Source organism: Lemur catta, chromosome 7 (assembly GCF_020740605.2).
Source record: "Lemur catta isolate mLemCat1 chromosome 7, mLemCat1.pri, whole genome shotgun sequence".
Taxonomy (NCBI): Eukaryota; Metazoa; Chordata; class Mammalia; order Primates; family Lemuridae; genus Lemur; species Lemur catta.
Genome location: NC_059134.1, coordinates 15,953,517 through 15,966,984, shown reverse-complemented (window position 1 = coordinate 15,966,984; position 13,468 = coordinate 15,953,517). Strand labels below are relative to the sequence as shown.

The window sequence follows — 13,468 nt, the reverse complement described above, 5'->3', positions numbered from 1 at the left end:
ATTGATGCATTTTCTTGCTGTGCTCCAGGACTGAGTCTCCTGCTTCCTCTTCTGGGACAGGGAGAGGAAGCTGACTTGTGCTTCCCTCTCCCAAACCACTGAATCCTTGACAAACACACGTGCTTGCCCATCCAGAAGTGATTCCCCTTGTTGCTGAGGGAGAGCTGGGCATAGGATGTGGTGCAGGTCCATGTCTGAACTCTGCCATGCACTTTCCTACCAAGGCTGGGCTCTCCTCTAGGTGCCAGTTTCTTTGCCCATAAAATGGAGTGGCTCTGCGAATGGGGAGGCTGTTGTAGTTTCCATGGTGACTCCAACCTCAGCAAGTGGTGAGAAGAAGGATTTGGAAGGAACAAGAACCTCTAAAGGGGCCAGAAATGGTCTGTGGCCAGGGCCCCTGCTCACTGTGTCAGGCTCTGGGGTGGGGCTGTCATTTGCCAGCTCTGGGGGGATCAGAATGCCTCCCTCTTCCTCCAAAGTCGCACTTTCCCTTCAGAGGTCCCATTCTGAGCCCTTCCCCTCGGGATGCCCACCCCAAGGCCAGCCCTTTTCCCAGGGCCTGGCAGCTTCAGAGGCTGGTGGGAAGAGGAAAGAAGAAGGGAGCAGGGCTAAAGTGATTCCAGAATTGGGCCTTGAGGAGGGAGGAGCGTGCTTTTTACCTGAGGGTGCCGGCCTCTCCCCTTGTTTGCTCTGAGATAGTCAGTCTCGCTCCTGCCCAGCACTGAGGCGGCTGCCCTTGGGGCGCTCCCTTCCCTCCCAGACACCCGGCAGGACGCGCCATGGCCAAGCTCCCCGGGCCTTTTCTCTGCGGGGCCCTGCTGGGATTCCTGCGGCTGAGTGGTGAGGAGGGCGGGACCGCGGGGAGAGCTGGGGGGCCGAGGCCCGGCCTGCTCAGTCCCGGCGGGGCGCAGGGGCTGGGGCGTCCGCTGGGGGTGGGCCGGGGAGAACCGCCGGGGAGGCCGCCGGGCGGAGGGGCGAGGTAGGCAAGCCGGCAGGCCTGTTCGTCCTCTCCGTGGCAGGGGGCTTAACCCCCGCAGGACCACTGTTTTCCTCTCTCTGCTGAACACACCCTCATACCTGGCCCAGTCTAGGCCCTTTTACCCACAAAATCCAGGCCGGGCTGTGGGCCTCTCCCTCCCTCCCTACCGAAACCTCAGGTTTCAGGACGGGAGGGACTGGGTTGAGGGGAGGGGTTGCGCTCTGGGGAGGGAGCCCCCCGCTTCCAGTGTAATCGCTCAGGTGTGGGCCGGAGCCTTCAGATCTCCGGGATGTGGGTCTCCAGCCCCAGGGCTAGCTGTGGAGGTGAAGGTACCCTCCGAGCCGCTGAGCACGCCGGTGGGCAAGACTGCCGAGCTGGCCTGCAGCTACAGCACGTCGGTGGGAGACAACTTCGCCCTGGAGTGGAGCTTTGTGCAGCCTGGGGACCCCATCTCTGCATCCCATCCTGTGAGCTGAGAGCAACTGCGCGGAGTGGAGTGGGGTTGGCAAGGAGAGGCAGGAGCCCAGGTGGGGTGGGGAGGGTGCGTCTGGGAGTCACTACGCTTGTATGAAAAGGTAAGTGGGCTTTTCCTAGGTCTTCGCAGGGCTGCAGTCTGCTTGATCCTATATCATCCCTTCCTCTCCCATAGCTCCTATATCCAACTTGCCTATGTCAGTGCAGTCCTAGTTTCAGTTAATAAACTCACCGACACTAGAGCTTTGTAGTTAATATTAGGATAATATGCTGCCTCTTCTAGGACTATTTGCACGAATCCCCCCTACCCCCAGTAGAGAGAACCATGCTTAACTGAAAGCAATGAATCTAGTTCATCTAGCACCTGGAAGGGGCTGGTGTTTGGGGACAGATAGACCCTTGTGGTTCCAGCTACAGAGTATCAGCCTCCCTGGCTGATGTAAGTGAGGAGCCTCTTATTCCCACTTTTATAAGGAAGGATTGTAGAGTTGATGCCAAGCAGAAAAAGGCACATATGTGTGTTTTCTACCTCTCTCCAGATCCTGTACTTCACCAATGGCCATCTGTATCCAACTGGTTCTAAGGCAAAGCGGGCCAGCCTGCTTCACAACCCACCCACAGGAGGGGTGGCCACCCTGAAACTGACTGATGTCCACCCCTCAGATACTGGAACCTACCTCTGCCATGTTAATAACCCACCAGATTTCTACACCAATGGGTTGGGGTTAATCAACTTTACTGTGCTGGGTAAGGCAGGCTGGGAATCCGTCAGCCACCCACATACCTGAAAGTTTGCACTGGCCCTGCTAAATCTCCCCTTGTCCTCATTTTCAGCCTGAGCACACAACTGCACTGGGGACCCCAGGGGAAGATATCCCCTTCCCAAGTCTTCTAATCTAGATGGTCATACTCCAACTCCATCTTCCACAGAAAGAATCTCTTCCCTCAGGACCTAGTAACAAAGGGTGTGAGAGAAAGTCTTTCCCATATGTGGGGATCTGAGTCATGCCCCCACCAGCTCCATGGTGAAGGAACCTCCCATGGGTAGCTAGAGTCTATTCCCAAGGTCAATGGCAGAAAAGGGGAGTGGCCATTAAAGGAACAAGGGCCCTTGTCACTGAGCACCAACTTTGTGTTCAGAGCTTCCATCTTACCCCAAACTAGAGCCTGCTCAGAGATGAGCAACTAGAAGAAACTATTAAAGGGGCTGGGGATGTTTCGATGGAAAAGACAAGACCTAGGATGTGGTGTATGTCTGCTGTATTCAAACAGCTGAAGGACTGTCACTTGGAGGAGAAATTTTCATTTCTCCTTTCAGGTCCAGAGGGCAGGAACTGGATGCAGTGGGTGGATATTATATTAACAAAGATTTTGGCTCACCATAAGGAAGAATTTTCTAACAATCAGAATTTCCAATAGTGGGAATCCCTTCCTCAGGATGCAGTGGTGTGTGGACACTATTTGGTAGGGGTAATGAAGCAGGAAGTCAAGTGCTTAATGGGGGTAGGGTTGGAAGATTGCTGAGGTACTTTCTGTGGTTTTTGCAGTTCCTCCCAGTAATCCCTTATGCAGCCAGAGTGGGCAAACCTCTGTGGGCGGCTCTGCTGCACTGAGATGCCACTCCTCTGAGGGAGCTCCCAAGCCAGTGTACAACTGGGTGCACCTTGGATCCTCTCCTACACCTTCTCCTGGCAGCATGGTTCAAGGTAAGGGCCCACAGCATCAGGAAGAGGGGACTCGGGATCTGGGCAAATCTGCTCTCTAAGCCCTATACACCCATGTTACTAGTTCCATGACTAGGAGTATGAGGCCCACCACTGGACCCTTCCCTGACTCTTCCTTGGCCTTTTGTATTGTTCCCTCCTGTCTGCCTTCCTGCGCAGTCTGTGGCTGGGTGATCCTAGGTGCATTTCTCAAGCTAAATATACCCTGATATCCCGGAAGAGAGTGGAGGGCAGGGAGCATTGTGATAATTTCCACTTGTCTGCTTTGGGGAGACTCCTTTTAGATTTCTTAAGGGTCATGAATCACTTCCAAAAGAGGAAACTGAGGCAGAGTAGCCTGGACTGGCTTGAATCTTTCAGCCAGTTTCTTTGGGGGAACCACATACCTAAGAGCCTTAGCTTCTCAGCTTTCTCTTGCTGGCTCCAGCTGCCCTGTCTCCTCCCAGTCTTAGCAAACTCTTTTATCAATCCAGACACACACCCTCACCCTCAACCTCCTGGTGTGTACTCTGTCTTCTCAAGCAAAGGCAAGCAACTGAGAAGAGCAATTGGGTCAGCTTAGAGCCCCCCAGAGGATGTAGTTTCTAGCAATCAAACCTTTTATCCCCAACCAGAAGCCTGACATCAGCCAGTGACCACCCCACCCCAATTCCACTGACGGTTTCTAAGCCTTCTATGTGTATGCAGTCCCCTCCAAAGGCAGCTGTGTAGGGCAGAAAGAACACAAAAGTTGCAGAGGCTTTGGAATTCCTCTCTGGTCACCTCAGGCAAATTACTTCCTTTCTTTGAACCAGTTTCCCCACCAATAAAATGAAGTTAGTCCCTTTCTGACAGAATTGTTGTAAGGATGAAGTGAAATGTGCTTTCCTCATAGTAGGTGCTCACTGTGAGTTGAATGAGTGGTGGAACACTTCCTCTTCATCCTCTAGATGAGGTGTCTGGCCAGCTCATTCTCACGAATCTCTCCCTGACCTCTTCGGGCACCTACCGCTGTGTGGCTGCCAACCAGATGGGCAGTGCATCCTGTGAGCTGACCCTCTCTGTGACTGGTAGGGGATGCTGGGCAGATGCCAGACTGGCAGGCTTGGGTTGGGGAGGCTGCATGAAGCTGTCTGAGGATGGGCCAAGGAAGGTCTGCAACTCTGAGGATCCTGTGTCTCCTTAGATCCCCCCAAAGGCCGAGTCGCTGGGGCTCTGATTGGGGTGCTCCTCGGTGTGCTGTTGCTGTCAGTTGCTGCCTTCTGCCTGATCAGGTTCCAGAAAAACAGGAAGAAGAAGCCCAAAGAGACCTATGGGGGTAGTGACCTTCGGTGAGCAGGAGGGCTGGGGGGTGGTGCAGAGAGGGAGGAAAGGGCTTGGGTTGAGTGGGTGCCTGCAGCCCTCAAACTCTGACACTGTGAAATGCATTTAGGAGTAGGGAGTGCTGCTCAGGCCTGAGATTTGGTGGTGACAGCAGTATAACCCTACGTATTTGCATGTGTGAGCAAGGTGTACAGGGTGGAGCTGGTTCCTAAGCTGGTGCAGGGACAGCTCAGTTTGCAGGACTGCCCTGCCCCTCTCCATACTTAAAAAAAAGGTTTACTTTTCTGCTTTTAAGGCATTTTCATATATACTAACTACCTGGAAGTAGTGGTGAGAGGTGCTGCTTTGTCCTGAGCATTCAGCTGAGTTTAGTTCTGTGTGAGGCAATCAGGAAAGGAGGGGGGTAACTGCCTCTGCTATCCACTATAGCTGCTAGTCCGGGTCCAGAACTTGCTCAACATTCAGATTCAGACCATTTCCTACCGCTCCTAGAGGTGTGTGTGTGTTTGTGTGTTTGGGGGTGGGGGCTGATGAGGCTTGGAATCTTCATTTTAACTAAAGTTCCACAGGTGATTCCCATGCACAGTCAAATTTAAAAGTCTCCAGCTTAGAGGATGGCCGCCCTCTGAAGGATGCTTCTAACGTTCACTAAGAATTTCCCTATATCCATCAGGGAGGATGCCACTGCCCCTGGGATTTCTGAGCAAACTTCTGTGAGGCCTGATTCTAGCATTGGGCTCCTGGAGAGGCCCCCGTCTGCCAGCACTGTGACGACCACGAAGTCCAGGCTCCCTATGGTTGTCTGAATTCTCCTGAACCTGAGGGCGGTGAAGGGGGATGTCAATAATTAAAGTCTTTGGGTACCATATTGACTCCTCCTTCCTACCAGTATGGAGAATTCCTCTAGGCGGCTCAAAGAGTATTACCAGTAAGGGAAGGAAGGAATGAGCCTCAAGTCCGGGAGACGACGCCTTAGGCAGGAAGTTTGGCTGGGTCAAAGGAGTAGGTTTCAACCTGGGTACCTCTCCACCTCTGCCCTCCCCCCGGCCCGCCCCGCCCCCGCTTTGATTTGGTCAAATGAGACTTGTCAAGCTCCCAGCGGCGGCCTTGTGCACCCAAACTCTCTCCTCCCCCCGCCCCCCCGCCGGCACCCTCTGCACACTTGGACATTCCTCTTTATTGTTCACATTCCAACCCAGCACGGTCACATGCACACACGGAGATTAAAAACCTTCCGGCCACAGCCCCAGGAGCCCTGCGGGGGACGGGACCAGCAGGGGCAGGGGCGGGGCCGCGGAAGACTCCTCCTACCGAGCCTTCCAGGCGCTCGGCGTTTGCATAAACAAGAGAGCTGGAGAGGCTGCTCTCAAGAGTGCGCTAGGGAGAGGGAAGGGGACGTCACAGGCAGGCGTGGGGTAGGGACTTCCTTTCCGATCAGAGAAAGGGGCGTCTGACGCCATGAAAACCCTCTTCCCCTCTCTCCTTGCCCCAGGTCCAAAGTCCAGGCGGGAACGGCACAGAGACGCAGGGCGCCCCTTTCAGCTGCGCACAGAGCGAAAGGACTTGTTCTTTTGAGCGTACTTGGGCGACGCTTAGGGCGCCCTCCGCAGTGCGCGCAGGGAAGCGCACCGAGGCTGCGGAGGCAGAGCTGCATGCTGGGTGCGGGGAGAGGTGGGCGAGAAGCAAAAGAAGGAAGATTTGGGAGCACAGGGTTTAGGGTAGGTCGGGGAGGAAGGGCAGATGGGAACCATACTGGACTAGAGACTGACTAAAAGTGCACGGACTCCGCGACGGAGCCTGCCTGGGAGAGGGAGTCTCTGGGGCGCAGGGGGGCTCCTGAAGCTGGCAGGTTGGTGGGAAGGAGGGGATCACAAACACGGCAGGGAAGTCTCGTCACTGCGAAGGGGACGCGGCATCCATCTCTCCTCGGGAACTGAGGAGAGAGAAGGTCTGAGCACCTGTCCTCTCCTGGTACTTTTCCTCCCTCCTCCCTCCTCCCTCTCTGAACCAAGATACCTGGGCAGGGAGTGCCAGGGGGCCCCAGTCACCCAGAACCCCCCGCCCGAGTCACTGTGCTGAAATGAGCCCCGCGGCAGGTACGTGTGTGCGCCGCGGTGTGCGTGTGCCCCTCGGCCAGACTTGTGCAGCCAGATGGGGGTGACTGCGTATCTGTGTTGGTCCAGGTGTGTCCCCGTCGCAGCCTCAGGCGTCTCGATGTATCAGAAAACCCGCAAGCGCAGGGTGCATTTCCCCGGCTGGGAGGGGTGAGGGCGGGCAGAGGGAAGGGCTGGGGATTTGGTCCTTTTCTCCCACTCACGGCTCCCACCCTGCCGCTTCGGGGTCGTATTCGTTACCTTCGAAAATGCTCAGTTCTTCTTTGGTCCCGGGCGGGGCGGAAGGGAGGGTGAAAAGGCAGAAACAGTGAGCTCTCGGCCCCCGCAGCCCCCTTCCGCCCACCCACCTCACGTCTCGGATTTCTGGTCCCCCACCTTTAGCTCCCTACACACCCCTCTCCGCCCGTCGCCCCCCGTACCCCCGGTCTGCCCCTGTTCCTTCGGAGGAGGGCCGGGAAAGGACAGCCTCCAGCCCGCCGCGCCCTGCCCGCCTCACCTGGCCTAGTCTCCGCTGGGGCCGCCGCCCGCGCCTCCCCGGGCGCCCCCAGCTCCGCCCGGTCCCCCAGGGCCCGGGCCCTTCCGGCCGCGCTCTCCGCTCTTTATCTTCTTCCGCGCCATGTGGCCCCGGAAACTCGCCTGGATTTTGGCAGCGGCCGCGTTGGCACCAGGATCGTCCAGTGGGATGTCCAGAATGTCGTCGTCTGGCTTGGAGCAGGCGCTCTCCTGGGGGCGGGGCGGGGAGGGGTTCTTATGGGGTAACTGGATCGAGATCCCGCGGGGTGGGACAGGAACAGAGCCCTGGGGGACGCAGAGGAGGGCGACGCGGGGGTGGGAGGTGCAGAGAGGGGAGCAGAGTGTGGGGAAGGGATAAAGCAAGGCCGCACTCTGGGGCCGGTGTGTTGGGTGGGGGGAGCGGCAGGTGAAGAGTAAGGTTCAGGGCCAGGCGGACACAGTCGTGTGACCAACTCAGGAAAGAGAAGAGCACGGTGGGACGGGATACAAGAAAGCCAGGCCCACCACCAGCGGCCGAGTTAGGGGAGCTGCAGAGCTGATTGGGGGGTGGGTTTGGAGGAGCAAGGACAGCAGCAGCAGGCTCTCGTGGAAGTGGCCCTAGTCCCCCTGCTCTCAGAGGGTGCCTCCAGCTCAGAAAGTCCCCTTCTCAGTCCAGGATTCCCTGGGGAGAGGGTGTAGAAGACTCAGCAGGACAGCCCTCTCCCTGAGTTCTCAGTGAGTCAGCCTCCCCCTACCTAGCGCTGGAGGCCCAGAGGTTGTTTCCCATTGCTTCCCAGGACAAGAGATAGTATAGTGTGGAAGAAGTGACAGAGAAAAGACGAAGAAAGGAATTATGATGATAGCTACCATTTCATCACTTACCTTGTTCCAGGTGCAATAACATAGTGTTTTCTAGGCATTATTTTATTCAGTCCTCAAAAATAAAGCTATGACGTACCTTTTTGTTGTTATCCTAGTTTACCCCTAATAAAACTAATGATTGGAGTGTTTAAAAACCTACCTGAGGTCTTACAGATAGTTATCAGTGGACTTAAGATTCAAACCTTTGTATGTCAGAGTCCAGAATGTATTTTTAACCCCTACTTTGTAGGATAAGCAAATGCAGCCCAGAAAATGAACCAAGGCTCTACCACTTGCTATGACTGTGTGGTCTTGGGCAAGTAATCTAATCCATTCCTATCTCAGCTCCTTCATCTGAGACTTCATCTGAGAAGTCAGGATAATAATATCCACTTCTATGGGTTGTGGGGAAGAAAAAACAGCATGATATGCATAAAATTTCTGGCACAATCTAGTTGCTCAATAAATGGTAGCTATTATGATTGTTTTAAATAATAATAAGTTGATGCAAAATAGTAGTTTCCATAGGCCCAAAGTGGTCATATAATAATTTCACATGGTTCAACCTAATAATAGTCTGACCCACCCCTGTGCCCCAAAGTAGGTTTCTGGTTCTCTGACAGCCTGCCCTCTTTCCTAGAAAGGGCTAGGGAACTGATGGTATTGACTGGGGAGACAAGGCCCTGGACTGGAGAGATTCAGCTCCGTTGCCCCTTTGTTGCTTAATATTACTTCCAGCATTAGTGAGGGTTGGGATGGGGATGGTTACTATGAAGTCGGAAGGGCATTTCTCCTTTGATCTGGCTCTCTGGCTTCTAGGAATTTGTGCTCAGTTTTTGCATGAGGCCTTCCACGGCTTTCACTATCTCTTTCTTCTAGGACATGAGATGACCAAGGTCTCACATATGGTAACTCAATTCTGCACATTCCCCCTCCCCGTCCTCATCCATCCAGTTCACAGAAGTGAATAGGAAATGAGTGAGGCTTCAGTGATCACTGTCCTGGCCAGGTTCTGCCCCAGGAGCACAGGTTTAAATTCCAGATGCCCAAGCCTAGGTTTACAAATGGCTCCCCCTCACCATGTTTCCCCAGGCCATCCTCATTTACTGGGCTTCAGAGTTCTTCCATTTGTGCTCAAGAAGCCCACAATTGATTTAAACACACTTAAAAGGAGTTAGGAATAGGCGAGTGGTTGTGGAGGGGCCTGACAAACACATTCTTGTCTTTAGCAGGTCTAGAGCTCTGACATCTTATTCCTCACATAAAATCAGAAACAACTCCTTTGGGTTCTTTGATTCTCAGAACTCAAGTCTTTCTTGGCATATTTTGAGGGAACAGTGAGACTTCTCAAAAAGGGGCAACAACTATAAAAAAACATTCCTGACCCACCTGTCCTCCATGGCCTCACAGGAGGTTAAGCGGAGGAGGAGCCCTTCTGGGAAGGGGTATCTTCCCCCAACCATGCTAAGACCCTACTTGCTGTCACCACCCACCCCTGATGGATCCAGAATGGAAACCTGGAACAACAGGCAAAGCCACCCCTGACATGCCACTCTTCTCTAGAATCAGCTCCCTCTCCCTCCAGCTGAATTCTCAGGACAGAGCAGCTAAGTGGCAAAACTGGAAGGAGAGTAAAAGGAATCCAGAAAGGGGCTCCTTGGTCATGATGGCTGGGCTGGTGCCTTCCAAAGCCAAGACTGCTGGTGTGTGTCTGAGAGCTCCATGTGAACCAAGGGACATCTGGCAGGGGCAGGGGAGTTGGTGGTGGAGGAAGTGGAAAGAACACTCGTTGATAAAAGAGGAGCCATGGTCTCTAGTCCCAGCTGGGCATGTCACTTCACCTCCAAGAGTCTCATTTTCTTCAGCCACAACTAGCACTTGGCCTAAATGAATAAAGTCGCCTTCGATTCCCAAATTCTAATAGCTTTAAGGATTATCCCTGCTTGTTGCTTGCTATGTGTCAGGAGGCCCTGTGCTAAGCACTTTGCACATATTACCTCTTTTAATCCCCATTTTGGAAGTCAGGATAGAGCCTCAGAGATGTTTGGTAACCTACCTAAGGTCACTTAGCTGACAAATAGTGACAGTGACTTGATCGGATTCAGTAGCCTCTGCTGTTAACCACTGCCTTAGGGCAGGTAATTATTTCTATGAATTAAGCTGGACCAAGCCAACTAGACTAAACAAAAGAAAGGAGTAGGATCAAAAATATGTTTCCTTGCCTTTTCATATTAAGTGAATGCAGGAAAAGTCATACGCATGTGGCTATGTAACTCAGCAACTGTAACATTTGAATCAACAGCTCCATCTCCAAAAAAAAAAAAAAAAAAGCAGCTATTTTCTTCTTCCTCATTTCTGTCTCAGCCTCCTTACCAAGGGGAGAGAGGGAATAAAGCAGGACTAGGCTCTTCCCAAACACCTGGTGAGGCGGTCAGCAAGGAGAACCCCAGAATGAAAGATGAAGAAGGACTTACCTCTAGCCCCCCAGAGGTACACTGTTCTCTTTACAAGCCCAGCTACCTTTCAGCACTGAGCCCAGCCCTGCCCTTCCCCAATCCTCCACCTTGTCACCCCTTCTTATTCTTCCTGTCCCCCCACAGTCTGAAAATGTCTCTTTTGCTCAGCCCTTTGTCTCTGCAGATCTAGGACAGGGCAGGAATTGGGAAAGCTCCTGTGCGCTGGGTGCACTGGAGTAGTTGTGTATCTGCTTCTTCTGTACCTTTTGAGGCTCAGCCTTCCCTTTTTAGGGGACACTGATATCACCTATGTCTACCAATCCCTCAGTATGGCTTCCTGGACACTCAAGAGCACGGTCCTGGGCAGAGCAGGGCCTGCAGGCAGGGACTCCACATCCTACTCTAATTAGTTCTGCAGACTCCAGAGGAGACAAGCTACCTTCCTTCCCTGGCTTCTTGGATCCTTTGCTTACTCACCTCTTTCCACTGGCCATGCCTCCTGCTTCCCCTTCCCCAGCAATACTGCCCCCTCCCTCCTCTCCCCTTTCCCACTCATACCCCACAGCCCACCATGCATTTATTTCTTCTACTTTATAAAACACTTCTGAGGGTGAGGGGCTCTTCCCCAGTGGTGCCCAGGAAAGTGGAGTCCCTTTCACAACAAAAATTGCTTCCTGAAGCATAATAAGCAAAAGGAAAAGACTGGAAGGAGATATGTTATCAGGGTCTTCTCCAGGGGGTGGGGGTGGGGTTGTAGATGCAAAATATGTTTCTTTTTTATGCTTTTCTTTCGTTTTTACATTTTCTATGATGAGCATATTACTTTTACAATGAGGAAAAAACAGTACAGATTCAGAGGAGAGGTTAAAGAACAGCTATTTGAATAAGACAGGGCTACGCTTAAATCTTGCCTCCTTGGGAAGGAAAATCATTTAATCTTTCTTTCTTTCTTTTTTTTTTTTTTTTTTTTAAACAGAGTCTTGCTCTGTTGCTGGGGTTTAGAGTGCCATGGTGTCAGCCTAGCTCACAGCAACCTCAAACTCCTGGGCTTAAGCAATCCTTCTGCCTCAGCCTCCCGAGTAGCTGGGACTACAGGCATGTGCCACCATGTCTAGCTATATTTTTTCTATATATATGTTTAGCTGTCCAGATCATTTCTTTCTATTTTTAGCAGAGACTGGGTCTCGCGCTTGCTCAGCCTGGTCTCGAACTCCTGACCTCGAGCGATCCTCCCACCTTGGCCTCTCAGAGTGCTAGGATTATAGGCGTGAGCCACTGCACCCAGCCTCATTTAATCTTTCTAAACCTCAGTCTGCACATCTGTGAAGTAATACCACCTCACAAGGTTGTTGCAATGATTAAATACAAAGTGCTAGGTACGTGGTAAACAGTTACAAACTGGCAACCATTATTGACACAAATAAGAGTTAAAATTACAACAACCACGACTTGCCCCCAAGTTTTCTCTGCCTCTTGGTACCCAGACATAGGGAAGTCTCAACTCTTATAGAACTGGACTATCCTTTCCATCCAAACCCCACTTCTTTTTTCTTTTGTACGCCATTGGGTGGAGGGTGGAGAGCAGGCTAAGTCAGTAACCTCTTGTATCATTAGCTGAGTTGACTGAACGAGAATACAAAGACTTTGGAGTAGTCTTTCTCCATATGTAGGGGCTAAAAATAAATAAACATAAATTTTATATACATCTGATCACTGCCCTCCTCCAGTGAGTCAGGAGGCAGGTCCTGTGCCAGGCGCTTTCATAGAGTCACCTCAACAGCAACCCACTTTGGCTTTAGGCTCTAGGAGTATCCAGGCTTCCGTGTGGGCGCTGAGGAACCGCAGACACTTCCTGCCCTCGCCAGCAGGGCTCTCTCGCGGCCACTTCCCCCAGCCCCCTCCAGGGCGAGAAGGCGGTGGGGGCCGGGCCACCCCCTGCCCCTCTGCCCCCGAGAACCACATTCACTAGGCTCTTTGCTGCTCATCGTAACTACCAAACTAACCAGTATGAACCGATTATCCCAGCCTGCGCTGTACAGGGCCCTAGGCGATTGCTGAAGGGTCGTGAGGATCTGCCAGTCCGCCCACCCCGGCGGCGACAGTGGGATGGGGAATGGGGTGGGGGCCGAAAGCCAGGTGAAAAGGGTCGCCGCAGCTTCTCTCTAGGCGACGGTTTCCAGCATCTCACTGGGGTGTGTGTGGGGTAAGTTCCTCTTCTCGTCTAACCTCCAGCATCCCTGTTGCAGAGCCCTGTCGAATTCCCAGTCCAACCTAGACTGCCTGGCTGATCGGCTCTCAGACGCCCCCGCAAGTTGGGGAGCATTTTTCCTAGGGCTTCCAACTCAGGCGGGCGCCTTCCGCCACCCACCACCCACGTCTCAGCAGGCACCCCTTTTTGCTCCTAGGTCTTCCGCACCCACTTCCATTCCTTACTCGCCATCCGGGGGGTTCTCGGGCGCCCCTTGCCCAAGCCCCAGCTGAGTGCCGGTCCCCAGGCCCTCTAACTTACGGTGCAGCAGTCCATGCTGGTGTTGGGGGTCCTTGCCTGGGGCGGAGGGCGGGGGTGGGGTCAGTGTGATGCTGGGTGGGGGCTCTGGGGCTGTGGGCCGCCAGCCGACCCGTGCCGAACCAGCAGCTCGCCTCTCGGGTCCGGTCTCCCGCGCTCGGCTCCGCTCTCGAATGTAACCTGAGCACCGCTGCCGGGAAGCCAATCAGAAGAAGCCTTCGGCAGGGTGGGCGGGGAGAAGTGGAGGGAGGACCACGCCCCCTCTCGCCTCCTGCCCCAACCCCTCCGCCTACACACTTGTATCCATTCCCCCTCCACACTCCATCCTCCCGACTCAATCCCCTTGCTTGCTGCGTGGCAGACTGCCAGGCAGATGTACGCTGGAGTAGGCAGACGGAGGCCCCCGATATCCCTGGCACAAACACACTCACATCTGGGCACAGCACCCTCTCCCGTCCATGAATAGAAAACCACGCACCCCTCACCCACCTCTCCATATTTCCACAAGCTAGCTAGAGTCCCAAATATGGCTCCCTCTAACTTCCCTCCCCCTCAGTCCG

The 13,468-nt window shown here is 53.6% G+C and overlaps 2 protein-coding genes across 6 annotated transcripts; one reads left to right on the top strand and one right to left on the bottom strand.

Annotated features, from left to right (window-relative positions):
- The first annotated feature begins 698 nt into the window (after positions 1–698).
- Positions 699–5,345, top strand: VSIG2 (V-set and immunoglobulin domain containing 2). Of its 2 annotated transcripts, XM_045555713.1 has the most exons (7): positions 699–840; positions 1,283–1,446; positions 1,993–2,200; positions 3,001–3,159; positions 4,107–4,226; positions 4,343–4,487; positions 5,153–5,345. In XM_045555713.1, the coding sequence occupies exons 1-7, from the start codon at positions 780–782 to the stop codon at positions 5,283–5,285; spliced, it is 990 nt and encodes a 329-aa protein (XP_045411669.1). In that variant the 5' UTR covers positions 699–779; the 3' UTR covers positions 5,286–5,345. The 2 variants fall into 2 exon arrangements, with proteins under 2 accessions (XP_045411669.1, XP_045411671.1); XM_045555715.1 differs by lacking the exon at positions 4,107–4,226.
- Positions 5,346–5,636: 291 nt separating this feature from the next.
- Positions 5,637–13,090, bottom strand: NRGN (neurogranin). Of its 4 annotated transcripts, none has more exons than XR_006736240.1 (5): positions 12,912–13,090; positions 7,090–7,316; positions 6,834–6,854; positions 6,496–6,734; positions 5,637–6,412 (listed from the first exon to the last, which is right to left on the bottom strand). XR_006736240.1 is itself a non-coding variant. In XM_045555710.1 (4 exons), the coding sequence occupies exons 1-2, from the start codon at positions 12,924–12,926 to the stop codon at positions 7,095–7,097; spliced, it is 237 nt and encodes a 78-aa protein (XP_045411666.1). In that variant the 5' UTR covers positions 12,927–13,090; the 3' UTR covers positions 5,637–6,412; positions 6,834–6,854; positions 7,090–7,094. The 4 variants fall into 4 exon arrangements, 2 of the variants coding, with proteins under 2 accessions (XP_045411666.1, XP_045411667.1); XR_006736241.1 differs by having other exon boundaries at positions 6,834–6,851; XM_045555710.1 differs by lacking the exon at positions 6,496–6,734.
- Between the last annotated feature and the right edge of the window lie 378 nt (positions 13,091–13,468).